Below are 26,939 nucleotides of genomic sequence, written 5' to 3'. Positions count from 1 at the left end.
CTCCTGGAGCTCTGGCAGCCTCGGGGCCGTGCCCATTCCCTGGGGAGCCTGGGCAGTGCCCAGCACCCTCTGGGGGAAGAACCTTGCCCTGAGCTCCAGCCTGAGCCTGCCCTGGCCCAGCTCCAGCCGTTCCCTGAGTTCTGTCCCTGTCACAGGGAGCAGAGATGGGTGCTGCCCCTCGGGAGGAGCTGCAGCCCCGGAGCTGTCCCCTCACGTTCCCCTGCTCCGCTGCAGCCGCACACCGCCCATGCCGGGGTCCCGCCGCCCCGCGCGGCCCCTGAGTCGGGGCCCGCGCCCCCTCCCCGGCCATGATGTCAGGCGGGCGGAGGAGGTGCCGCTGGCCAAATATAGCGGCGCTTCCTGGGCGGTGGGGCGGGTTCGTCCCTCCTTCTCTCCATCCCTCCCTCCCTCCCTCCCTCCTGCCGCAGTCAATGGGGCGGCAGCGGCCGCGGTGGAGCGCAGCGCGGGCTGGGGCCGCGGGCCGGGGGCCGGCATGGCGGGGCGCTGAGGCGGCGCGGCGGCGAGGGGCGGCGGCGCGCCCCGGCATGGGCAGCCGCGGGGCCCGGCGATGAGCGCTCCCCCGGCCGCGACCCCCCGCGCGAATATGGGCACAGCCGTGTCCAAAAGGAAGACGCTCAGGAACGAGGCCATGTCGTCCGTGGCGGCCAAAGTGAGGTGGGTGCCGGGGGCGCGGCGGGCGGTGTCTCGGGGGTCCCCGCGCTCGTCCCCGGCCGCCTCAGGGGCCGTGCCGGGCTGGGATGAGCCCCGAGACCCTCGGGACGGTGCGGACACGACCCGGGGTTTGTCTGCCAGGACCATCCCGGGGCTGGGGAGTGGCAGCTGCCGGCTGGTCTCTGTCGCTGGCCGCCCCGATCCCCCAAAGCAGCCGCACACTCGCGGCCGTGCCACCCTGCACCCCGCGCACCCTCTGGAGAGGTGACTGTCTCCAGAAGCGTCCTCGCCGCCGGCCTGGCCACAGCACCCGCAGGGTTTTTTTATTTGCTGGGTTGGCAAAGAGCGTGTCAGAAGTGGATTTGTTAGGGATGGATCTCTATAATCTTCGGGAATTCGGAAGCGCGGTCAGTTTGCTCGGTGGTTTCTCCGCGGCTGAAATGCCTTGTGCGTGTCCGAGGGCAAAGTCAGCAGCATCCTTCAAGGGGTCTCGCTCCTTTGAATGGAAAAATTGCTCCGTGAAAATCTGCACCCACCACGTCTGCCCTCCCCAGTAGTGTCCCAAGCCTCTCCATGGACCGGTTACGGGATTTGGGTTCTATACTGTGCCTGTTCTGCATTTATATTGCTTGTCCTACAGCGTAGCATTTCGCTCACTGCCTGGTCCTGATGCTTTTCATTATCGAACATGGGAAGGTCTGAGAAAATACATTTGCTGCTTGATGGTACTTAGGTTTGAAAAGCTGTCAAAGATGAGCTTTGCCTTAGTGACCTTTCCCAGATGAAAGGACCCTTCTCCCACGCTGCAGTGCAAGTGTCACAACAGTCACCGGTGACTATTTGGGGACACTGGCGCAGCTTTTTAGCTGCTCCTTCAGCACAGCTGTGCAGGGGGTAGGTCTGTCACTGTCTCTGCTTTAGCTAGACTGTCTCTTTGCTGCTGGGGAAAAATTGGGAGAAATTAAACTTTTCAGCTGCATTATGTAACACCTTTGTGTTGTTAGACAAAATTGCATTAGAATAACCTGGAGTGGTGTGTAGGACTCAGTCCGTGTTGCTGAAAGATCTCAGTCACCTCTCTCTGTAACTCAGTGTTACAGCATCTCTGCTGTACTGGGAGGAAGGAGAAGTCTTACGGCTTGAAGAGATGCAAAGCTGTCTGTATCTTGCCATCTGTTTGAGTTGTAAAGAAATCCATCTTTCAAACTCTGGAGTATCTCGAGGGAAAGCTCTCCAGGCATCCAGGCAGAGCCTGCTGCTTTTACCCACGTTCTGTTGCACCCTGTACATAACCAGGAATGAAAACATTAATGCTTTCCATGGCATTCAGAGATTTGGAAGTGGGATTCTTTGTGGTGATGTCAGCCAGGTGCATATACAGAAATGACACGTAAAGCACCATAAGTGCTGTGGTGGGGTTCTGGGAGTGGGATTAGGCAGTCACACAAACAACACACTCAGTAATTGGTAGGATTTCAAATGGTAGTGTGGGTGTTTGGGAGCGACTAATGTGTTTTGAATGTAATGACTTGTTAGCCTACACCAGGGTGGGCAGATGCTGCTCAGGCTCTATCAACTGTGTGGAGTCCAGGAGGTGCCTCGGGGGTTCTGCTTTGCTCCATTTCTGCTGTGACTGCTGACAAGCTGCAGGTACACGTTTGTGGGAGCTCTGAGGTGTCTCTGGATGGTGTGAATTAAGGTGGTTTGACCAGAAAATTTATGAGTGATTTGGGTTGGGTCCCCCCATAATGCCCTTGAGGAGCGTCTGGTCACATAGACCACGGCACAGGACAGGTGCTTTTATGTGTCTCCCTGTTAATGCCCATGCTAGAAATTCCTGATCCAAAAATCATTTGAGGAGGTCAGGGAACATGCCCAGGGGCTCCTTGCAGAGCCCCTTTGCATGGAGAGCGTGCTGGTGGTGACAGGTGCTGTCCATGTGCCTCCATCCTGCCGCTCCAGGCACGGCTCAGTCTCTGGTCCCGTGGGCTCTGTCATGCTTAGAATTCCTACAGTGGCAATGACCCACCTGCTGGAAGGTTTCCTGGAGCACATCACACACAGCTCTTCTGCTCTGCCCTGCGTCCTCCTCTATGTATCTCTCACATCCTTATGCACAGCAAGGGCTCTGTAGGACACTGGATAAAGCTACAGAGAGACTGTTCTGTCCACTCCATGAGGGCTGGGCGCTTGGGTCACCTCTGTGGTAGCACTGCTGCAATGATAATGTGCCCTGTGGGTGTAGGCAGCTGGGGGATCCTGTTCTTGTGCTGCAGGAGATGCCCTGGGATTGCTTCTTTGCATCTTCTGGGCTCTGTCCTGTTCATATTTCTCATTACTTCTCTTCAGAGAGAAAAATCATCTCCTGGAATTCCGCTGCAAGTCCAGGTGATGACAGTGTGTGTTTCTTAGGTGTGGCTGGAGTGTGTGTGCACACTTGGCTTACAGAGCAAGGAGCAGGGCTTGTTCGGTGGTGTGAGTAATGGGATCCAAGCAGGAGGTGCAGGCTCCCTGGGCTGTTAAATTAAAACCTCTGCGGAGAGGCTCAAGGGAGTCTTGTGTCCCAGGAGCATTAATTAAGCTCCATGCAGCTTGTTGTGTGCTGGGTCTTTTAAGTAGCTTCTTACAAACTAAGGATACAATTGCTCGGTGCCAGCACTGTGGAGAGCACCCAGGATGCTGCTGACTTTGGTCTCTGTGGTCATCTCCTCCTGGGGGAGTTGCAGCGCCCTGCACACCTGGGAACGGGCTGTGCTTGGTGCTGCTGCTCTGATCGCCTCTGAAGGGCTTGGATGCAAGATCTCCGTGTCAGGAGGGATTGTTCCCTCCCGGCGTGTGCTTTTATTGCCCTGCAGCTCCTGGGCCCCAGTGCTGAAGGCAGGGCTGACGCAGTTGTCCTTGAGCGGTGACCTTGGTGCTGCCCCTCTGCTGACAGCCTCTCCAGGGTCCTAGCTGTGGATGGCTGACCTGTGCTCCTTGGCTTCCTTAGAATTTTTCCAGGGGTGCAGATGAACCAAAGCCCTTCAGAAATGGGCTTTCGTTGCCCTTGCTGCCTTGACACCTACAGGAAAACGCTGGCACCCCAAATGAGGCAGTAAAGCAGATGTTTTCCTGCAGCTCTGCTTTGTATTGTGCTGGCCTACAGCTGTTCTTTGGGAGAGCGTGACGTGAGAGCAAACAGACATGAGGCTTTTGCTGGGTGTTCCAGAACCATCTCTTCTTGCAGTAGTTAGCACAGGAAATACTTGAGTACAGAGTGTGTTTCGTCTTGCCCAATTCCATCACCTTGGCATCTAGTCCAGGATAGCCCACAGAGGGATAGGAATGTGGTCTCACTGCCTCTCTTCCTGCCTAGAGAGGGATGAAGAGTGGCTTTGAACATGGCATTAGTTGCTATGGAGGGCTCAGTTTTTCATTGATGAAATGCAGAGGTAAGTGACCATATACCTTATCCCAGGCTTCTTGCTGCGTGAGTGATTTTTGGCTTAGCTTGGGGTTCTTCATGGAGTCTAGATTCTTCTTTTCTGCTTGTGAATTTTCTGATGAGTGGTATGAACTGTCTCTTTGATTGCCTTTTTCTTTTAACTTCTGCCTGCTCTTCCTCTCTTCTCCTGTCCAAACTTTGTGATCATAAATTGCTCCAGTACTCTGGGGTCTGTATGACCCATTGCTGACATCCAGTCTCCCTTTACTGGGTGTGAGAATTTTAAAATTAAAATTTTCCAGCTACCATTTCTCTACATAGATATTTTAAAAAACTAATTTTTGTCAGGTTATTGTTACTATTAGGCTTAAATAACGTAGGTGTCACCAGTCTTTAGTGACTGAGCTGTTAACTCTGGATGTGCTGGAGGTGTTCCCTTCTCTGCTTGGTGACAAGAGCAGGGTTGCTGCTGTAGGAGGACGTAGGTCCTGATGATGCAGGTCTCTTCTCTCCTGTATGCCTCAGATACAGCACTGTCAGATGCTGTCACAACAGATTTCTGCTGCAACTCCTCTGGGCATTACTTCTGAAGGAGCACGAGGAGGTGGTGGGTGTTCTTTATTTTTCCATGTAATACTCCTGAATAGTCCAGGTTTTGCTTAGCTTGCTGCTGTGCTCTAAATGGAGTTATCTAAGGTCTTTTCCTGTATCTCTGAGTGTTTCAATCTGCATTTCTTCACTCTCTAAGTGTCAGTTTGGTGGATAAATTTATGTGCATCAGTTTCTCATAGCTGCTCGTGTGCATCAAGGCCCCTTTTATCCCGCTGATGTGATTATTTCAGAGACATGAAGGCCATTGCTTGCTTATTACATTGTAATTGAGATCTCTGTTATTTGGCGGCTTTGCTCCTTCGAGCAAATCTCTGTCTAGACTGTCTGTGCTTCTTCACAGTTCTCTTGCAGACCCGAGTGCTGCTCTGACATCTGAGGCACAGTGAGTACTGGAAGATGCCCCCAGAAGGGCAGCTGCCTTTGCTGCCTGTGCTGTGCTGCCTTGTCTCCCCTTCCCTCCCTGGAGCCGTTCTGATGGAATGCTGGAGGAAATGCCGGTGTTTTCTGAGGCTGGTTAGACTGAGCAGCACAGTGTGCTGGAGCCCTGATCCCTGCTTGATGTCCTTTTGTTAAATCAAGCTGTGCTGACTGTGTGACATGCAGGTCTGGTCTGCCACTAAAATGAAAACCTCTCTCCAGATGAGTCAGGGCTAAACTTGTCCTGTCATCAGCTGATCACCCCTCAGTGCTACCTGCTCATTTGTATGCAGCTTTTGCAGTGTCATACACTCAGGGTTATAGCTCACCGGCCCATGGAGCTGTAAGGCACCTTGTACTTCATCTCATTTATGTGAAACAAGTTTTCATTTTTCATCTCTTGCCAGTTAAATTATCCCAAGGTGTCTCTGCTCAGAGCCCAGTTGAAGGGGTTTATATCCAGTGCTGTCCAACGATGTGATGGGACTTCAACTCCATTGGCAATAGCGGAGGCAGAGCTGAGCTGAGAGAAAAGTCTGATTGTGTGACTTGTGGTAGTAGATAAAAGAGAGAGAAAACAACGAGATGAATAGAACAGCTGCCATCTGTTTGAATTTTGCCCTGGCTTTATTTTGATCAAGCCGATGGGTAGCCAAGGAAAGTGGAGAAATGGCACAATAACAACCCAGGCAAGTGCCGGTGAACTGGAGTGACTGGGAGGGCAGGAAAAGAGCACAAAAGGCTTGGCAAGGGGCAGGTAGCCATAAGGAGCAAGTGTGGCCATCAGAGTCCCCTTGGCAGAGGGTGTGTGCAGACATCTGCGGGAGATCCACTGAGCCGTGGCCGAGGAGAAGCCAATGGCAATCAGAAAGCAGGAATGTAGAAGGGAACCACTGAGATAATAGGCAGAATAATTAGTGTGAAGTTTGCAGTGTAATTGGCTGGAAACCCCCCGTTGCACACTGTGCTGTGCAGGCAGGGCTGGGGAGCTGTGCCCAGTGCCCACATTTGTTTGCTCTTGGGTTGGCTGAAGGGTCTGAGAACCACGGGGTGGAACGGCCAGGACAGAGCTGCAGGTTCAGCCTGAGCTGCTCTGTGCTCCTTGACTGTGCTACTGACCTGCACAGGAGCTCTGGGGATGGCCTGTTCTCTGGGTGTGACATGTGCTCTGGCACCTGGGACTGTACCTTCCTCCCTCCTCTGCTCGGGGAAAGCAGAGTGTGAGGTTAGAGACACTGCAGCACCTTCCAGCCTGGGCTCTTCTCTGAGTGACACTGTTTGCACCATGGAGTAAGATGGGCTGGAGGGCTGCAGTGCTTCTCTGCTTCTGTCTTAGCCAGTTGTCAATTTGGATCTTAGGAAATGCTTTGTACTGGTTTTTTGAGCCTGTGGTTTGCAAGCTAAAGGTGAAGCATTGGTTCAGATTTTCAGACAGTCAAAACAGCCTCGGGCATTGGCAAAGAGATGAATGGAGACAATGACAGATGAATTTGGAGCTTTTGAGCTAGTAGCAGGCTATCATCATATTTCAGCATTTTTTGTGTAAATCACCATGTTCTCTCACTGATAATTTACCTGAGAACTTGCTTGCTGGTTTTTTTTTTCTACATGGAATGACTGCTGAATGTAAAAGAGAAGCTTCAAAATTTTTTCCAGTGGTCTAAGTGCATGCCCTGTTTGTGAATGGTGTTGGTGATGCCTCACAAGGACAGACATTTCTGTGGGATACCTTGGAGTTCCAGAAGTTTTGGTGGAAGAGATCTTGGAATCTCATGCCCAGCCATCTTATTCAAGCTGTGCTGTTACCAGTGGTGTGCAAGATCAGCCATGGCTTTGGCTGAGCTTTAACCACCTCTGAGATGGAGTACAGGAACAGCTCGGGAATTCTCTTGCAGCTGAGTAGCCTAATATTAAAATAATAGAATTGTTAAGGTTAGAAAAGACCTCCAAGGTCAATGAGTCCAGCTGCAAACTGAACCCTGCCACATCTACCACTAAACTGTGTCCCCCAGTGCCACATCCACACTCCAGGGACGTTGACTCAAGCACTTCTCTGAAGCAGCCACACTCCAGTTCCCAACTTTGCATGAGTGTGTTGCTCCAGGATCAAGTCCTGCTTTTTGCTTGGGCAGAAAGGCTGAGGGTGCCAGGAACATCCATGAGGTGCTTGTCTTCCTGGATGGGTGAAATGGGAGATGCTTGTCCTCCTGGATGGCTGAACCACGATGGTCACCCCTTTGCTCTTCACAGTGGGGTTTTGAGCTGGTGGTAGAGCTCCCCATGTGACAGCCTGTGTGTGACCATCTCTGGGGGTGTTTGGCTCTGAGGAGCACAGTTTGGGCAGCTGCCACCCCAAGCCGTTGTCTAAAGGTACAGCCTGGGACTGGACACATAGAAATCCAAAAACAGGGAAAATCTCAGTGTTGTCTGTTAGTCTGAAAAGATGCAAAAGCTGAAACCTTTTTTGTACAGCTCCAACTGTGCTGCTCCAAAGCATTTTGCATTTGACTGTGCTGAAATTTAGTCCTGGGGAGATTAAATTACTCTTTCTTCATCGTTCATATTGATCTTGTGTTGCCGGCTGTGGATGACAAATGGACTTCCCACTCCTTCCAGCCCGAGTCGTCTGGGAAGTGCACTGGAGCCTTGTTAACTGTTTTTCCTCTGGGAGGTGGTGTGTAAAAGCAGTGGGGAAGATTCTGGCTACACAAGTTGGGATATGCAAAGCAGAAGGTGGTTTTGGAGGGCAAAGCCATTTTCCACTTAGGTGTTTGATGGTCATTATGAGCCTTTTGCAGCAGCTTGAACTGGAGAGGGTGTTCTGAGGCTGAGCACCTCTGAAGGAGGAGGACAGTGGATGTGATGCCTCAATATGGAGAGTCTTCCCTGTTACAGCAAGTCTGGTTGTTCCCCAGGAGATGCTGATGTGCTTGAGGGCTGAGGGTGCTCAGCTCTGTGTTTCTTGGCTTGGCTTGGCTTGGCTTGCCAAGGAGGTGAGTGGCTGTTTCACCTCCTTCTTTGCCAGTCTCCACCTGGGCCACCCAATGGCAGCTCAGCCCAATTGGGATGCTGCAGACCTTGGAGAGATTGTTATACAATACATGGGAAAATGGGTGGCTGGGGAAAACCTGGCTCTGGTGTTGGCTCTCTTGAGGCACAGTTCTATTGGGTACAGAAGAACAATCATGGCATCAGGAAATTACAAATGCCCTGGCAGTTGGAGTCTGGAGGTTACTGTATTCCATGCCTTGACCAAGGATTCCTTTCCTGTGTGGGTTGCAAGCAGAAAGCTCTTCCCTGGTTGGAATATTCATAGGTCTGCTCTCTTACGTAGGCCTGGATGTGTGATAAGGGTTGAGCTCACCCTGCTTGCTTGATTCTTAATATATTCCAGTAAAATCTCGGTCATCCGCAGGACTGGAATCCACCAGAGAAGCAGGATCTGCATTTGTGGGAGGTTGTGGGTGTCTCTCAAACAAGCTTGTCCAGTAATCCAAATAATGACATAGCTGGGGCATGAGAACTTAGGGATCAGATAGGTAAAATGGGCATTAGCATCCACATCTGAGCTATGATGGCTCCCAAGTGGGAGCTTTTAGGACCTGTAGGAGCCTGGAGTGGTGGTTGGCTCTGGGGTGGAGATGCCTGGAGGGGCTTAACTCAGGGGCACTGGAGACAGTAATCCAGATCCTGTGTGCGTCACAGATTTCATGCAGGTGCATTTCAATTCTATTTTTTCATTTTTATAAGAGAGAAGCTAAAGCTTAAACTAGTCCTGGACTTTTAGTCTAGCTCTGTTTCCCCCATTGGCCAGGGAAACACTGATGTTCCACCAGAAGCACTGGAGCCCTGGTGTGTAATGAGGAAACCTCACTGCTCTGGCAGTGTATTTCCATGGCTGTCACTGGAGGTGAGGGAATGGCAGCTGCAGGAGCACAGCAGTGCTACTGAACTGTTCCTTCTTTCCTTGGCCTTTATGCATCACAAATCTCTCTCTTTCTCTCCTTGGCTGCCTCCTGATGCTGGCACACAGAGCTGCGAGGGCTTTTGGAGAATACCTTTCACAAAACCATCCTGAAGGCAGAAACGGCTCAGGTAAGAGAACTGATGTGCCTTGGTTATGTCCATGTGTGCCTGCACCTATGGTTAAGAGCCTTAGAATGAAAGTGCATTTATTTATCTGTCAGAAACAGAGTGAGATCTCAGCAGCAGAGAGGCAGGAGGAGTTGCCCCCAGGGAGAAAAGGCAATTTGGTGACCCAGGGTTTGGATGGGCTGTGGGGATGAGTTTAGTTAGGGGACAAGGGCCCTGTCATAAATTCACCCCTGCAGCTGATGTCTTTAGGAGAAGTTGCAGCTGGGAAGTGACAGCACTGCACAAGACTTCTGCACTGCTTTGTGACTCCTAGGTCTTGATTTCACTGGGATAGCAAAAACAGGTGAGTTATATCCTGTTCACTGATGTGAATCCTTGCTGGCAAAGGTGACATCTGGATTTATTCCCAGTGTTTGCTTCAACAGGGGTTAAACTGAAATTTGCTTAGATGAGGTCACTACATGTGCTGTCTAATGTGTCAGTATTTTCCATGTAGATATTGTCCCCATCAGCTTATCCTGAGTTCTTCTTGATGGGCAGGAGAGCTCAGCATAAACTCACCTGACTTCTAACAGGGCTGTGTCTTCTCTGTGGCAAAAGAAAGTATTATGCAAGCAATAAATTCATTGCAAAACCTACAGAAAATCCTGTGGAATCCACAGAAAGTCTGTGTGAACAAGTAGCAAATTGTTCTGTGCTGTTGAACTGTTGTGTGGGGGATAAAGTTGTTAAATAGAATGTAAGGTAGAGTGATGTTATCATTTTAGGTAAGCTGTGTGTGTTTAAGCCTGCACAGGAGATGCCTCTTGCTATAAGAGCAGTCACACAGTCTTTGGCAGCCAGCTGAGTCCTTTCCTTTTTTCTTGGATCTGTTCTAATGACCTTCAAGTTGTCCTTGGCTGAATCGTGCTAATGTTGTGAATGCAAAGGCTCTAAGACAATGTACTGAGGTTTTCTTGGTTTCTTTTCATTAATAACTCCAGTGACACTTCATTTAAAATTCTTGATCTGAGAGCAGCATGTGGAGGTAGGAAGGGAAGGGGAGAGAAAGGCTGGGGTTTGGTGCAAACCTTTTTTTTTTTTCTTTTCTCCTTCCATCATGGCCATTTCTGCAGCTGCTTCTGTCACCTGGAGTCTTTGCCAGTCCTTTTTACAGCCCCCCTACCCCAGTTTCCAACAGGGAGAAGTGTTGGCTCCTGCTCACTTTGTAGTGCCCTTGTAGTGATGCCTTTAGTTTTAAGTTTTCCTGTTCTCCTTGGATGTGCTTTTCTGATGTGCTGGGGTGATGTAGACAAAACAGTTCCTATTCTAGTTAAGAACTCAAGGGCAGTTTCTCCAAACTTCAGGCCCTAAGCACAAACTGCGTGGAAAGGTGGAGGGTGGGTTCATGCAAATAAACCAGAACCTATCAAAGTGTGAGATTTTGTGACCAACCCCTCCTTTCCTTCCATCTTGGAGCCATCCAGGCAGGGGCCACCACTGTGGCACTTCTATTGCTAGGGTGTGGCTTTTGTAGGCCTCACAATAAACACCCATTTTATTTCCTTAACTCTGTGTGTAGCCTCTGTTCCAGCTCCTCAAGGCATCAGTGGTACCCGTGGGGACATGTTGGGGCCAGGCAGAGAATAGAATGTGTGATGGAGACAAGAGGAAGTTGCAGATCTGTTCAGGTGCCCGAGGCCTGGTGCAGGGACTGGATGTGATGTGCACTCAAAAAGCTGCTCTTGAGCTCATCCTTGGGGGACTCCTGGTTGCTCTGACTGTAGGTAAGCAGGGCATGGAAAGGGAGCTGATGTGACTCCTGGATCATGTGCCACAGCCAGGCTGTCCAGAGCAGCCTTTCAGCCCTGCCTGTGCTTGTGGCATCCATAAGCTCTCCAGGGAAGCCTTTTCAGCCACTGCCCCTTGGTGTATCAGCCCTGAGATTTTTTTTGAATCCAGGAGAATTTTAGTTGCCACAGGCAAGAATTAAGCTGTGAAAGACACACTTGGAAATACCACAATACTTTTGGGATCCTTAAGTATTGACTTGGAAAGAAATAAAATTCCCTAGAAATTACTCTATATTCTGAGGAAGAGAGGAGGGGAAAAAAAATCGTAATTTTTAAGTCATCTTTTGAAATTCTGCAATGTATAACTTAACACAGTCTGTAACACTTCTTTATAAATAACCCCAGTAGGAAGGTTGCTATCCAATAAAAAACACTGCAAGTAGAAAATTTGGCTCCTTTTAGTTCATCCCAGCAGCCCAATCACAGGGAAGTCACGTCTTTCCTTCCTGCAGAAATTCCATCTCAGCATCACTTGTGCAGCTTCTGGAGGCTTCACCTTTGGCTGGGCAGGATGCTGGAGCTGCAGCATGAGCTGTCACCCTGTGACTCCAGGGCAGCAAAGGAAGGGTTTCTGCTGCAGAAGTTAAGGCATAGTACAGATCCAGTGTTGGAACCCAAAGCCAAAGGGAATTTTAAACTTTCTGTGCTGACACTGACCCCCAGGAGAACACTGCTTTTGACTTGAGGCCTTGGAGAAGACTTCCAAATTTGAGTGATGGAGCTAGGCTCATGAGTGTGTAGTTAGAATAAAAGGGTATAATTTCACATAATGAAGAATTTGGAATTTAGAATTTTTAGAATATAATAGTAGGTATAGGACAAGATGGAGGATTTTGGGTGTTGTCTCTGTCTTCTTCCTTCTTCATACTTGCAGGTAGTAGTTTTTGGTTGGATAATGCTACACTGCAAGTCACAGGAGTTCAGTTATTGGGTCAAAAGTAACAATAATACAAGTGTTAGTTCTTTATTGAACTGTTTAGCTTTAAAAAACTTTGTGACTAACTAGATTCACCTCCATTTTGCTCACTTTTAGCTTGTACCTAGAAGTGTTGCACAACACTCTACTTTAGGTAAGATTTAATAAACAACGAAACCCAAACATTAAAAAATTCGTCTCCTTCATGTTTTTAATCCTGACTCTAAGTGAAAACAAAAGAAAATAAAAACAAGCCACTAATTAGGTAGGGCAACTAACCCATTTACAGTCCAGAGGGAGTGAATTGGCTCCAGCTCCTCAGAGAGCAGGCAGGGGCAATGTGAGCAGGGAGGAGCTCACCTGCAAAGCCCACCTGTATCCTGTGGTTGAATTCCCATTGCATGTGTTGGTGCCTTAGATCCTGAAAGCTCAATGCTCCAAAGAATCAAGTGCCTGTGTCTGTCAGCTCTGAGCTTTCCCCTTGAGTGTTGTGCCTGGTGGGACAGGCCTGTTTCTGCTGTCATAACCCCAGCTGTGCACCCAGTGCTTCTTGCACTGCCAGCACACTGAGCTGGGATGAAGGCTCTGGCCTAAATATGACTGGAAGGACGCAGGCCTTGATTCAGTCCAGAAAAAAATAGTTTAAGAAATGTTTAAAGTCACTGTTGAATGCAGTGAGGGAAAAGAGTGTGGATTTTGAGGAGCAGGAAGGTGGTAGAGCCATCAGTGGGGCAATGAAGGCATAAATGGAGGAGGGAAGGGCTGGATCCTCCTTTTCTGGTACCAAGAGCTGGCACCCTTCTCTCTCCCTGTGCAGGACAGTCCTCATGCAGAAAATGAGGCAGGTGTGAATCTTTGGGATGTCAGTTCTTTGCTGCTTTATGTGCTGGTTCAGCTCCTCGGCAGAGGGGTGAAGCTCTGACACCCCAGGCAGCCCCAGGAGATCATGGAGATGTGGAAGGAGATGCCAAGTGTGCAGACACTGCCTCAACTGGCTCCACTTCTGCTGCACTTTGTTCTCTGAGGATTGTCCATTTTAGTTTGCCTTTTTGAATCTTTTTAGTCCCTTCAAGGAAAGGAAAAGATATGATGGCTTTTGCATCCTTCATAACTTCACATTCCACAGCTGATCAAAGAGCTGCTGCTTCAGTTGTAACTTTTATTTGTGGTGGCTGCTCTGCAGAGTTTGTGTGTTTGTGTGTGGAGAAATGGGGGAGTGCTCATGAAGAGCTGCAGAGGGATTGTAGATGAGCAGGACAGGCCAGCTGCTCGTCCAAGGGCTGACTTATGTGCCAGGCTGTGTTTACCTTCTGTTTTCAGTAAAAGTGCAGGGTGTTCATGCTCTGCTTGCTTTGCTGGGCCAGGGGGTGTGGAGCTGCACAGCTGCACGGGGTAGAGAGGCTTGCAGGTGTTGCAGGGTGTACCTGGAGGGAACAAAGGTGAGGGAGAGCATTTTTTGGTTACAACTTCTGATTCTTCCTGATGTGAGGCCCTAGAATTTCATGGCTCAGAAATGCTGTGTGACTATTCCTATGCAACTCTCCAGTGTCTTATTCTGGAAGAGATTTTTCTCAGGTAACTGGGGAGGTGCATTTACCTCTCTTCTTTCTCAGGGGTTATGTCAGGGATGATGACAATACAGAGTTTTCTGCCGTTTGTTTCCCCTTTGGAGCAGGGCAGTTGCCTGGTGGTGGGCTATGAATGCAGAGGATGATGGGGTTGTCCCTTTGGGATGACTCAGATTTTTTTCCCCCTGATCTTTAAAATATTTTGAAGAATTAGAAAGAAAGGAAGGGTTGGACCTTGCTGCAGGTGACAGGATATGGATGTGTTGAGGGAGCTGGTGCCAGGGTGGTGATGCATCTCCTGCTCTCTTCCTGCCTCTATTAATTGCTGGCTTATTCATGCAGGCTGGAGGTCTGGGAAGGTTTCCACCAAGAGCACTCTGACATACTCAACATTCATTCTGCCTCCAAGGCTGTGGCCAGAGTCTCTGCTGACTTTTGTAGCTTTCTGGTACCTTTTAATGTAGGAGTGGGTGTCTCTTAGGACAGACTTAGATGAAAGATGCAGAAAGGGATTGAAATATTGTGAAAGAGAAGTGTAAAAAGGCTGCAGAGAATAAAGATTGAAGAAGTAATCACTCAGAGTCTCACAGAGCTCATGGAATTTTGGGCATTCTCCAGCTTAGGTGTCAGAGGCTCCACACTGAGATATTGCATTAGATTTTATCTCCATGTTCTGGAACTGTGAGAGGAAAAGGTACCAGGGCATGGGGCAGGGACATTAGAAAGGACAGCAAGCAGAGCCTTTGAGAAATTCCCTGGTGCTGGGGAGCAGAGGTCCAAGCTGGGATTCAGACACAAGGATCAGGAGGCAGCTGTGGAGGTTTTTTCCTGTTACTTTTTAAATCTGTTTTGCTCAGTGGGGTTATTGGGAGGGCAACTGCTGCTGCTGGAGTGGGGGCTGTAGGATGCAGCACTGGGATGCCCACTGTGATCAGCTGCTCTGGGCAGGCTATGTGGGAAAGGCTTTGAAAACGAGAGAGAGGGAGAGCTCAAATGTGAGGTGTCCTTGGTGCTGCGGAGGTGATGGGCCTCGGGCAGGAGCTGCTGAGCAGGCCTTGAGCCAAATTCTCCATGGCTCCTGCTAAACCAGCATGGCTACTGGTTTGCATCAGGACAAATCAAAGGGGGCAGTTACCTGAAACTGGAAAAGCTTCTTTTAAGCTCAAAAAAAAGTTATCTTTGTGTCTTTCCTTTGATTTTTGCATGTTTCAGTCAAGATTGTGAGTGTGTAAGGAGAAGAGGGCCCTTGTGAGCTGCCCCAAGCCGGGTGGCAGTGGGAGGGGGTGGCTGTGAGTGTGTGTGGGGGGAGCAGCCAGGCACAGAGGAGCTTCCTGCTGCTGCCAGAAACTGGCATGGGCTTAGAGAAACCCCAGGTGAGGCTTCACAGGTGCTTCAGGCTGAGTAACCTGTGAGCTGAGCTTTCTGTGCCACCAGCAAGTAAAGCTGTAGCTGTGCAGTGCTCTGAGAGGGACATTCCATTTCCTGGCTTTAGACTGTGGAGCTGCCAGCCCAGCCTGCTTCAGAGGAAGCACCAGGTTGGCCTTTTTCTCTAGAGGATGTTTGCCCTGTCCCCAGGACAGACCTAGCAGTGCAGCTGGCCCTGCTCTCAGTGTATCCCTGTGCTGATGAGGTAGAGGTGCCTTTTTGGGAAGGGCCCATGCTCTGGAGGGAGGTGTAGGTGGCCTGAGCTCAGGACAGAGCAGGGATGGGAAATATCATCTCTGAGGGCTTCAGGTCACTTCCAGCATCAGGCAGTGCAAGGATGGTGTGGGTGTGTCCTGAAACTTGCTGTGGAATCTGTTGTTGGCTTAGAAAGGGAACAAAGGCTTGGGTCAGGGTGTTACCATGGAGATGCTGAGGCCGGTGATGGAGCTGCCACTTTGCTCCTTTGGGTCGTGTCTCACAGTAGCAATTTCATCTGTTCACATTAATGTTACAGGCCAGACTAAAAGGTTACTGACCTATGAGACTCCAGGTCAATGCTGTCTTGAGTTTGTTTGTTTTTGAAGCCCATTTGAGCAGGGAAGACTAATTGGAACCATTTTGTCATAGTTAAGTGACCTTCTGGTTTCTGAGAGCAGCTCCCTTCCAGAAGCAGCCTTTGCCTGTTCCCTGTGGCTTTGCAAGGAAGGGTGTGACGTTCCCTCTGTTTGTGTGACGTTCCCTTCTCAGAGCAGTGGGGTTGGGGTGTCCAATGAAATCATGTGGGGCTGGCTTGGTCAGGCCTCAGGTAACCCACAGTGAACACTGTGCAGGTCCTTGTGCACTGTTCAAGAAAGACAAGGAGCTGCTGGAGAGGGTCCAGCAGAGGTTACAAAGTTGATGAGGGGTCTGGAGCATCTCTCATATGAGGAGAGACTGCCAGAGCTGGGTCTGGTTAGTCTGGAGCAGAGAAGTCTCAGAGGGGATGTGATTAATGCACATAAATATCTGCAGGGGGTGTCAGAGGATGGTGCCAGACTCTGTTCAGTGGTTCTAGTGACAGGACAGGGAGCAGTGGCCATAAACTAAAACACAGGAGATTCTACCTCAGCAGGAGGAAGGGAAAAAGAGCTCTGGATCAGGTGCCCAGGGAGGGTGTGGAGTCTGCCTCTATGGAAACATTCCAAACTCACCTGGGCACGTTCCTGTGTCACCTGCTTCAGGTGACCCTTCCTTGGCAAGGGCTTGGACTGGATGATCTCCAGAGATCCCTTCCAACCCCAGCTATTCTGTGGTTCCATCTACTCACTTGGCTCTGAAGCTACTGCATGGCTGAAATGCCACTGTGACCTTTTTTTTAATTGTTGTATCTCCCATTTTTATATCCCTGCCTCATGCTTCAATAACTTGAACAAAATGCCCATTTTTTCCCATGATTATTTCTTGGTCACATTTCAGCCCTGAGCCCAGCAAGGTGGGCTGCTTGTCCTGTGCCAGGGCTCACATTTTTGGGAGAACAGAGCTGGCATGGGGAGAAGCTCTGCATTACATCTCTGAGAGGGAGCAGAGGAGACCAGGACCTGCCAGCACACCTGAGGGACAGTGACAGGCGTGTGGGAGGAATTGAGATTGCAAGAGAAACTTCTCAGCTGTGCCATTTGAATGGTTGTTGGGGGTTTTGCAGCAGCCTTGGCTCTGGCCAGAGCACCTGTCTGCTCCCTTCAGTGAGGGAATCACCTGGATTCCTCCTGGTGCAAGGTAAAAACATCATTAACTTCATTCCTACTTCTGTGAGCTGGGCCATGCACGTACACCCAGAAACTTTGCATTCATCTTCAGCAGCCACAGCAGTTCTTTGATTTAAAGTTGGAACTTAATTGTCATAAACATCAGGTCCAGAGAGTTCCAGCTGAGGAGGAAAAGGGAAGAAAGATCTGTCTCTCTGAATTTTTTTTTGCTGAGATGACAGATGTTCTTTTAATACTTTTATCTGGATTCCCCTTTGCTACTTTGCCTCTGATGCTGGAGCAGAGGCTTTAAATCTAAGGTGCTTTAATCATCAGTTTAGCTGCTAAATACAGGAATAAATTTGGAGCTTCTATCTGTGCCTTGTGGCTATATTCTGCCTTGATTTATAAACTTCTCATCCCATGGGGTCATAAGGCAGTCTACAGGAGATAGAGTTTGGCTCCAGAGTTATGGATGGGCATCAGTCAGCTGGGGCTGATCCCAGCGTGTTCCCTGCTCTGGAGAAAAGTGGTGACAGTGACAGGAAAATGTGCAAGTCCTTTCTCAGTTCCCTAAGTCAGAGTGAGTGCTCAAGCTAGACTTACTGAATGAAAAAGGATGTATTGTAAGTATCTAATACTAATAAATGCCTAATTATCAGGAACTACATGTACTGAGAATGTGGGTTCTTTTTTTCCCAAGACACTGCCAGTTGCCCAGCACAGATTATCACTGCTGGCAGACTTTGGTCATGCATGTGTCCTGTGTCAGGCGAAGAAAGAAATGTCAGACAGAAGCAAGTGAAGCCAAAAAACCGAAAAGTTGCAGTACATAACGAGGGGGGTGAGAAGTGGTTTGGCCCTCAGTTCTGGATGTCAAGCCCTGCTGGATTTGGCCCAGGTAGGCAGGGAAGTGATGGAAATACCACCTGGATGTTTCTGTTTGTGGACACACAATCTACAGATAAGCACTCTGGTCTTCTTCCCTCTGTCTTGCTGCACAGTCCCGCATGCACAACAAATCCACGTAGAGCAGGAATCAAGGTGAAAAGAACCCGAGGAACCTGATTTATCTGGTGCTGAGTAGCTTTGCAGCTGAGTGAGACACAGATGCTGCTGTGAAGGCAGGTGGGGGAGCAGGGTCATTCCCAGGGCAGCTCCACCCACGGCTGGAGAGGAGGGAGCTGTGCCAGGCTGCCCAGTCACGCTGGCCAGGGCTGCCGTGGCAGGTGGATGGAGCAGCTGGAAGTGGGAGAGGTGGCAAGAGCAAAGTGAAAATGAAAAGAAGGGAGCAGCAGCTCGAGGAGAGGGTGTTAACAGCAGCCTGCTGCAGCTGACTCCAGAAGGCAGCTCCAGTCATTGCTGAGCTCCCCTTAGTGTCCCTTGGTTCTCCTCAGCTAGCATCCCTGTGGCTCAGCACTGATTTCTGGACCAGCCTTGACTTCTTTCCCAGCAGAAGCAAACTATTGACCTCAGATGTCATCGTGGCAACTGGTGCAGTGCTTTGGCACCTGAATCCTGTTCACTGCAAGCACAGACAAGGGTCACTGGTCACATCTTGGGGCTGCAGGTGTGTGACCTCGTGTATGTGAGTGCACACACAGACTCCTGAAACGGTGTGGATTCTGTTCTACAGGCCAATAATTCATTATGAGGGATGTTAGAATCTCTTTTCCTTCCACACTATTTTTTTTCTGCAGATAAATTCTTTATTAACGACTACTCTTGAATAAAGCTTCGTATTCCCTTTGCATATGAAGTTCCTTCTCCAGTGTGTAATTACTGAAGGTGTTAAATTGAATGAAAATGAAGAATTATCCAATTGTTTTACAAAAAGAAAGCACATTGGTGTGCTGGCAGCCCTTTGTAGTGTAGATCATGAAAACTCCTACATAGGTGCAAGTGAGGAGGGGACACGTAAGGTAGGAAGAAAGTATTATCCTCACATTTTGCATGCTAGATCAGGTGGGTAGTTTATGTCAAATATATCTGGTCAATCCTGACAGGATTTCAATTAAAAATTGACTCTTACTTGAAACCAGTCATGGCCCCCTGAAATGTCTGTAAATTTTATGGAGCTGAACAGAACTTAGTGCTTACAAAACAGACTGGAATTGGTCTCTTTGCTCTTGTGATCATCAGCATTTTCAGGCATATTATGCTTTGAGGACTTCATTTTTCCATTTAACCACAGATCCCAGGGCTCAGGAATTCCTGGATCTCTGAATTCCAGAGCTGTCAGTGTGTGAGTGAAGGTGACACTCGTGTGTGTTCCCTCTGAGGAGGCTGTGCATCTTCCATGCAAGTATCAGTTTCAGGAGGAACAGGGGCAGCTGTCAGCCACGATTTTGTGGTGTCTTAAGAAATCTGTAGCGTCACTGTGCCCACACAGATTAGTAAATTTGACAAGTTGAGACAAGTACTTGGAGCTGGCCTTTGTTTTTAATTTTAAAAATGGCTTGTTTGGCACTATTAGCGAGCACAGATCTTGGCAGATCTCAGGGAGTCATTTGGTGGTGTTTTCCCAAGACATGCCCACTCTAGAGCACAGTTAATCCTGGAGCTGGGGAGGATCTGAGCTGCTGGAGAGCAGATGCAGGGGACCTGCTGCCTCTTGAGGGGTGACACATGGTTTGAGAGACTCTGGGACCTGTGAGCACTCTCTGCACTGTTTTGTGACGCTGTACCCTGCAGGTGGATACAAGCTTTGGGATGACAGCCTGTGGAGCACCTTCTTCCACTGCAATGGCCCTTGTTGTCCATCAGCTCCTCCTGGTGCAGGTGCAGATGTCCACACTGACCACGGGGCAAGCAGAGCCCTGCCAGCCTTCCACATTACCTGGGCAGTATCTGGGGGGCACTGCCCCTCACTGTGCCTGGACGTGGATTTTTGACTTCATGTGAAGCCTGGACAGAGCATCAGCTGCAGGTTTAAAAGGCACAGCTCTTTATTCAGGACTCCTGTAGTGTCTCCTCCTGGCCAGCTGCACGAGTTACACAGCTGCCAGCTCCAGTATGCAGAGACTGTGAGGACACAAATGAAAGCTAACCTGACTTGTGCCAGCCTGAACAGCCCTGACAGTCACTTCTTGAGCAGAGTGGCCAGACACTGAGTTATTTCCTAGTGGTGCTGGAGGAAGTTGTATCTTAAGCAGAAAAATGAGACAAGGGTGACACCCTGTACTGGTACCAGCTCAGTTCTAGTTGCAAACATAGCAGAGGGAGAGGCCTTGGGCATGTGAGCATGTTCCAGGATGGATTTCAGATTCAAAAGCTGACTGTGTATGGCCTCAGCCTGGGAGGGCTCCTCTCAGGGGGGCACAGGTGCACTTCATGGGCAGCAGAATGTGGCAGCAGTGAAAGGCCCATGTTACACACACACATCACCACTCTTGTCCAGAGATCCTTCTCCTCTTCCTCCTTCACTTCATGGCCAGTTGCAAGGCAGTCAAGCCTTCAAATTGTGATGAGTTCTTCCAGGTCATGACTCAGTAGCTAAAGAAGTTCTGTTCCTTAAATATCCACTGAAGTAAAGGCTGGGATTTGCTTTCTGCGTCTGTTTTAACTGCTTCTGTCTGTGCTGGACACTAATGATTTCATTTTTTGGGTAGTAGTCACATAAATAATACATTCCCTGCTGAGCCTTTTTGCCAGTCCCTGAGCTGCTTCCCATCTGAAGGGAAGTGTAAGAGGTAATTAACAGCCACTTGAAAAAGGATTAGCAGGTGGGTGGGAGCTACTGTTGGGTTCATGCATGGAATTGCCATGGAAATGCTGAGATTTCCTGGCACTTCATCCAGTGTGTGGGCTCCAAAGATAGTTGCACTCATGGGCCTCTCTCCTTTGGATCTTCCTACCCTGCGAGGGGAGCAGCCGTGTTTCCTTACAGGACAGCTCCCACGGGCCGAGCTGTGGCCATCTGTGACACCGGGCCGTGCCGGGAGCGGGGTGCTGTGCTGCAGCTGTCAGCTGAAGTCTTGCTGCATTTCTTTCATGTCAAACCACCTGGCAGAAAATCAGGAGGGAAAAAAAAACAACCAAACCTTGTTGGTTTGCCCCTTTGCCAGTGTTCTGAAAGAGCTTAATATTCCAAGCATTCAGAGTTTGGCACTTGGAGAAGGTGATGCTGGTCCTTTTCCTGCAGGCTGTGACCAGCTCCATCACAGCCCTCGTGTGCTGAACAGGGCTGCAGCTGAACCATGAACCATGTCATGCATGGCAGCATTTTCAGGCTGTGCAATTTGCTTCTACGATTGTTGGGTGGCCACACATGCTTAAAATATTGGGCCTCTCTGTGAGAAATATCTCTTATTTCAATGCCTGCTCTGGAGGTTTTAAAAGGTGGTGATGGGCACACGTTCATCTGAAACAGTTTCTGCAGAGACCTCTGTATCTGTGTCCCCTGCACAGCAGTAGCATAGAGCCTCCTGAATCTGCCGGTGTCTGTGGGGCTTTGCTTTAAGGAAAACGTGCCTTTTGTTTCAGATCACCTGCTAGCAGACTCCTACATCGGGCAGGAGGACTCCCCTGAGATGCAGCAGGTGGCCCAGAACAAGCGCAGGCTCTCGGTCATCTCGGACGGCAAATTCGAGAGGAGCTTCACCGAGGAGCAGGCGGAGAAGATGCCGAGCGAGGGCCCCAAGCCACGGGTGTACACCATCTCTGGAGAGAGGCCCATGCTGTCCGAGCACGAGAATGACAGCATGGAGCTGGTGGTGATGAAGGGAGCTGCCCACGAGGAGTGTCACCACGGCCACCACGCGCACGGCGCCGGCGCCTCGCACGGCGTCCGGCACTGCAAGGCCTGGCCAGGCGGCCGCCAGGGCTCCAAGGAGTGCCCCAACTGCAGCAGGCTGGCTGCCCCTTCCCAGCAATCCATTGAGCTGGAGCAGCACCCACCTGGCGAGGCTGGGTGGCACAGGAAAAGGCTGGAGAGGATGTACAGTGTGGATCGAGTGTCTGGTAAGTGAGTGCTGGTGACACTCATCTCATCCCAGCACAGGGGTTCTGATCCCGGGCCTGCCTGGTACTGCGGTGTGGTCACTGTGCTGCAAAGAGAGAGAAAGGACAGCAACACACACGGAGGTTTTTGGGGAAAAAAGGGCAATTTATTGTACAGACAGCCCGGATTTAAAGTGTGTTAGTGCAGCCAGGACAGGACAGGAGCTCATTGGACAATTGGGAAAAACATCCCTGGGACAGCACCTCAGGATGTGTCCCACGGGAAAGACACCAGGGGTTAATGTTGGTGATGAATTCCACTCTGTTTGTCACCATGTTCTCACCCTGGGAGACTCCTCCCTAACTGAAGCTGCAGTCAGCTTGTCAGCCTGGGAATGGAGCTGAGAGTCAGGAGAAATCCAGGCCTGAAAAGAATTTCCAAGCTGTAATTCCCCAGCTCTCTAAATGTGTGTGTCCACACTGCGGGGCAAAGGATTTTCCTGGAAAGGGGTTGTCAAAGGAGGAGTTTGCAATAAGCTGAGCTCAGTTGGAGGCCAGCTTGTCCTAGCTCCTGGTCATCAGTGGCTGCTCCAGGTGGTTTTTGTGACTCCATGCAGCTCATTTTCTGTGGAGGAAGAGCAAAAGAGGAAGGACTCTGTCAAAGCATCCATGCTCATCCCAGAGGCCATTCAGAACAGAATCCTCTCTCTGCCTCTTGCTGGCCAGGGGAAATTTGTGAACTGCTCTGTGGGAGCCTCAGGTTATGGTATTCTGTACTTCTGTGTGTTCCCAAAATTCTTGTTTGCAGGGCTGGAAGCCACTCATGTAGTGCCACCTCATGGGCTTCCCACAAATAGTAGCAAATAACAGTGTTGGACTTTCTTCCCTCCTTTCTTCCCTGCTCAGTGTTCTCAGGGAATAGGGCTTGTAATTATTCCATTGCATTAAAGAAAAAAAAAAAAGAAAGAAAAAAAGAAAGAAAAAAAGAAAGAAAAAAAGATTGTCTTTAAAAACTGAACCATTAATCAAATATATGTCATGGTCTGTGTGCTTTGAATTATAAACTGATGTGCAGTGCTTTGCCTGTGTGTGGCTGGCAGAGTCTGGCCTAATTTGTCTGATATTTTCTGTAAACATACATCAAGGCATTTAGAGCAGAGAGTCTGGCCAGGAAAGGTCACAGTTTTCTCCTTGAAAAGAAGCTGTGTATAAGGACTGTGGAGATCAAACTGTCCAGCTTCCTTGGTTCATGGTTTTCTGGTAAATGCTACAGTGATGTTTACTACAGGTAAAATCATGGAAAGTTTGGGTCCTGGACCATATTTTCATACCTAGATACCTGAAGTTATGTGGCTACATGAATATATGGCCTAAACTGAAGAATAGTAATGAAAAAATAGCTGATTATGAAATGTGTGGGAAAACTGCAACCCCTGGAATCCTGTGTGTGATTTTTAAGCATTGTTCCTCTGTTCCTTCACATCAGACACTGCAGGGGCCCCATACCAGCTCCTGTGAAGAAAATGAACTTGATCCCAGCCCAAACCAGCACACCTGGATAAATCAGAATTGCACTTTGCACTGTGGGATTGAAGGAAGTTACTTGATACAGAAGCAGGGGAAAGCTCCACATCATTAATGGAGGAGTTTAACCCCTCATAGCTGGAGCTGTGTTTGCTGAGAAACATGTGCTGGCAATTCCTGCAGGGAGATGCTGCTACTGGGCCTTGGAATTCAGTATCTGTTTCCAACCAGGCAGCCATTTCTACTGGGGCCAGTGATCAATGTGGAGTGGAGATTCATCTTCCTGAAAATGTGTCAGAGTAGTTACTTAAATGGGAACAAAGTGGCCAGTGCAGGACCTGTGGATACCCCCGTGGGCATTCCATGTTTCTGCAGCTCCCCTGGGTGCTCATCTCAAGCCTCTGGGTCCTGACATGTGAGGCTGCACAGGCAGGGCTGTGTCCCCAAGCCCAAATCCCAGCACTGGCACCATGGAAGGAGAATTCCTTCAGCTTCTTTGTACTCTCTGTCCAAGTTCTGCCACTCAGAGATAACCCCAGAATTGAACAGCACAAGTGCCACAGGTTGCAGGAATTCCCTGACATGTCCTTCCTGCCTGTCTAGCAGGGAGAAGGGAGCAGAGAGGAGTGCAGGCAGGAGAGGCTGATTTCCCCAGGGGTTCACCTGGCAGTGCTGCTTCTCTTTGCATTTACATCACAAGTTGCTGCTGCAAACCAACACTTATGGCAGCCAGGCCCCATTGGCATCACTGAATCTGGATTTTGGTGCTGAGTTTCTGATGCCTGACACCATTCCAAGGAAGCACAAGCTGTCCTCTCCTGGGCTGCTCCCAGCATCTGGTACAGACACATCCACTCATGGACAGAGGTGCTGGGATTTGGGTGCAGTGGGGAGTGGCTAGAGATGCTGGATGTGGTGGTGGTGTGCACCTCCAGCCTTATCAGGCCCTTGGCTCCTCCACTGTTTCCTCACAGTTGATGGTGACAAGAAAAGAGAACAAGCTGCTCTGCCTGGCCAGAAAGGATGTGCTGCCTGTTCCTGGCAGCAACAGCCTTACCCACAATCTGAATTTTAATTCGGTGAGGGAGCTCTGGAGCTGAGCTGCACTGCCCAGTCTCCACCTGTGAGCTCCTCTGCTGATGGTCTACCCTCTGAAGGGTCCCAAATCCTTTATTCTGCATTGAGTGCTGTGTGGAGGACAGGGATATTTTTCCTAATTAACTCCAGTCTATGAGAAGAGGAAAGAAAGCTCCCAGCGATGGTGCAGGCAAAGCCTCCTAAGGATATTGGCTGTTGTTCATAAGTTCTGCTTTGAACCAAAGCCTGTGGCTTAAAAGCTGTAAAACACATTAAGAGATTGTCAGTCCTTTGAGATGAGTAGTCTCTGAGAAGCCTGTACAGAATTGTTGGCTAAAAAGGAATTTGTACAACTTCTCCTTTGCCACTTCTGTGGGTTGGAGGCTTCAAACGAGTAACTCATTTACAGCCTGAGTTATTCTGCTTTGCTTCTGTCTCTGTGCTTTGGAGAAGAGCAGACTATGGGACTGCATCAGAAGTCTTTAGCATACTGGAATGCAGTTTCATTTAACACACATATTTCCTTGGAGTTCCTTTAAACAAGACTTGATGTAAACTGTGAGCTGAGAAGGAGTGTGGTACAGCTTTCTTTAGATTTCTTGGAAGCTGCACTTCAAAGGAAGGCTCCCCAGGTGCAGTTAGCATTTTTTGCATCTGTAATTGCAGCCATTTCCTGTACTTTCAGGGAATAATCCGTAGGATATGATGATCTGTACAAAACATTTGGTGAGATGGCTTGTCTGTAGTAATTATGGCTGCAGTGGGCATGTGGAGTTTGACTGGGCTTGGGCCAGCAAAAGTGAATTAAAAAATGCCTTGACAATGCCAGAATATGAAACATTATCAGATCTGAAGACTTGAATGACTGAGGCAAGACACAGTCAGCAACATGGAGCAAGGCATTAGGTGAGGGAGCCACAAATTGGGTGTGAAGCAAGATGAAAAATCAGGGAGCCCCCAGCCCCAGGGATCCAGTCCACTGAGATGTCATCAATGTTGTGTCAATATATTTCAATACCCCTCTGATTCCCTGCCTGCCTGACTCCAGCCTGAGAGTTGTCAGCAGGAGCTGCTGCTTGGGCAGGGTCCTCCTCCTGGTCACCACACACTTAATGGGTGACTTACTTTGCTTTTTGTCTTGGTGGTCATTCAGTGGAGGTGATGCAGTGTTCTAATGCCCTGGAATTAGGAAAAAAACACAGTTGGTTTGGGCAGGGCAGTTTCCAAAGAGAGGTGCCTAAATCAGCTCGGTTACCTGCAGGTTGTGGAGCTGATGGGTGGTTTGACTTCCAAACCAGGGGAACTCCTGAAGGCCAAGTCACCAGGAGCAGGTGTGAGAGGGGCTTACTGAAACTTCAGCAAAAAGGGATATTTCAGGCTTACTGTTCTGAGTGGAAAGTAAATGCTCTTCATCTTCTCCTGGGCTGTATCAGAAAGAAATGAAGGAATGGGACCATTTAAATCAGTAAAGGAAAAGGGAGAGACAGGAAAATGCTTTAATGAAAAATGTTTCTTTTCCCTGTTTTTTTTCCCCTGGTTCAAATGTCAGTTCTGTAATTCCTGGATTATTCTAATCTCCAATGCTTAAGATAGAGCTTTTATTCTCCACTAATAGCCTGATAGACGAGCTTAGCACGAATTTACAGAACACTCAGTGGCAGTGTGCATTTATATGAGGAGGATGAGATTTGAACTCCAGTCAGGGCAGGATGCTGAAGGAAAGTCCTGAGAGAAAGAGCTTGGGAAGGAAATGTGGCTGTCTGAAGGATGTCTGTGCCTGCTGGGTGCTCAGGTTTTGCTCTCTCTGTGTCTCTTGCAGATGATGTCCCCATACGAACCTGGTTCCCAAAAGAGAACCTCTTCAGTTTTCACACTGCTACTACAACTATGCAAGCGTAAGTGAAACCACTGCTGTGGCTTTTGTTCTGTATCTCAGAGTCCAGACGTGCTCAAAGCTGAGAGCCTGGAGCAGGAATTGTGTGTTTGGCATCACTGTTGAGGGATGAGAAAGAAAGAAACTTGTCTCTTGTTAATTTTCTTTCCCACTTACTGCTCTCATTTGTTTGGTTTTATCTTCTTTAAATCCTTGGGTTACCCTGCTCTTCTCTGCTTCCCTGATTTTTTGTTGTCTGTGACACTGTGGCCTGGCTGCCTCTGCAGAGCAGGGTCCTGTGGATCACCAGCTGAGACCTCCACCAGCTGCTTCTGCTGCACACACTTCCCAAGGGAAGGTTATTTCAGGCTTGCCCTGCATCCCTCACTCCAGAGTGGATTCCTCTGGGATAAGATGTAGCCCTGCAGCTCTGCCCTGGTCTGCACGTGTGAAAAAGTGTCAGTAAAATCCCTGCAAAGTATGAAGGGCTGTGAGTTAGGAGGAGCCTTTCCCTCCACACTCCATGCAGGTTTGGTGCCCCTGGGTGCTGTATTTTGGGATGAGGCAGCTCTCAAAGGGCTGAGGAGAGTAAGGGAAGCCTTGTCTCCAGGTTGTACCTGGCTGCCTTCCTGCTTTCAGGTATTTCCTACCTGACTGGAAAACCAAGGCAAGCAGTGGGGGAAACGAGATGCTGTTCTGCTTTCCCAGGCCCTTCCCCTGCCTTGTCGCATTTTCCCTGTGTGTTTCTTCCAGTGTTTGGGACACCTTGAACTCTCTGTCTCTCTCTGTTTTCTTCTTGTCTAATCTGATGTCCTTTTTGTACTTTTGTTTCTCTGGCA

General features: G+C 49.3%; 1 protein-coding gene across 4 annotated transcripts in view; it reads left to right on the top strand.

The window, feature by feature from the left end:
• The first annotated feature begins 426 nt into the window (after positions 1 to 426).
• The window catches only part of NSMF (NMDA receptor synaptonuclear signaling and neuronal migration factor), a 45,992-nt gene continuing 19,479 nt past the window's right edge, over positions 427 to 26,939 (top strand). For all 4 annotated transcript variants that reach the window (XM_088177665.1, XM_014881075.2, XM_088177664.1 and 1 more), the window contains exons 1-4: positions 427 to 675; positions 9,159 to 9,220; positions 21,171 to 21,647; positions 26,047 to 26,122. In XM_088177665.1, the coding sequence (XP_088033791.1) occupies positions 569 to 675; positions 9,159 to 9,220; positions 21,171 to 21,647; positions 26,047 to 26,122 (722 nt within the window). In that variant the 5' untranslated portion in view covers positions 427 to 568. The remainder of the gene's footprint in view (positions 676 to 9,158; positions 9,221 to 21,170; positions 21,648 to 26,046; positions 26,123 to 26,939) is intronic.

Source organism: Sturnus vulgaris, chromosome 22, assembly GCF_052056855.1.
Source record: "Sturnus vulgaris isolate bStuVul1 chromosome 22, bStuVul1.hap1, whole genome shotgun sequence".
Taxonomy (NCBI): Eukaryota; Metazoa; Chordata; class Aves; order Passeriformes; family Sturnidae; genus Sturnus; species Sturnus vulgaris.
This window is presented reverse-complemented; position numbering and strand designations above follow the sequence as displayed.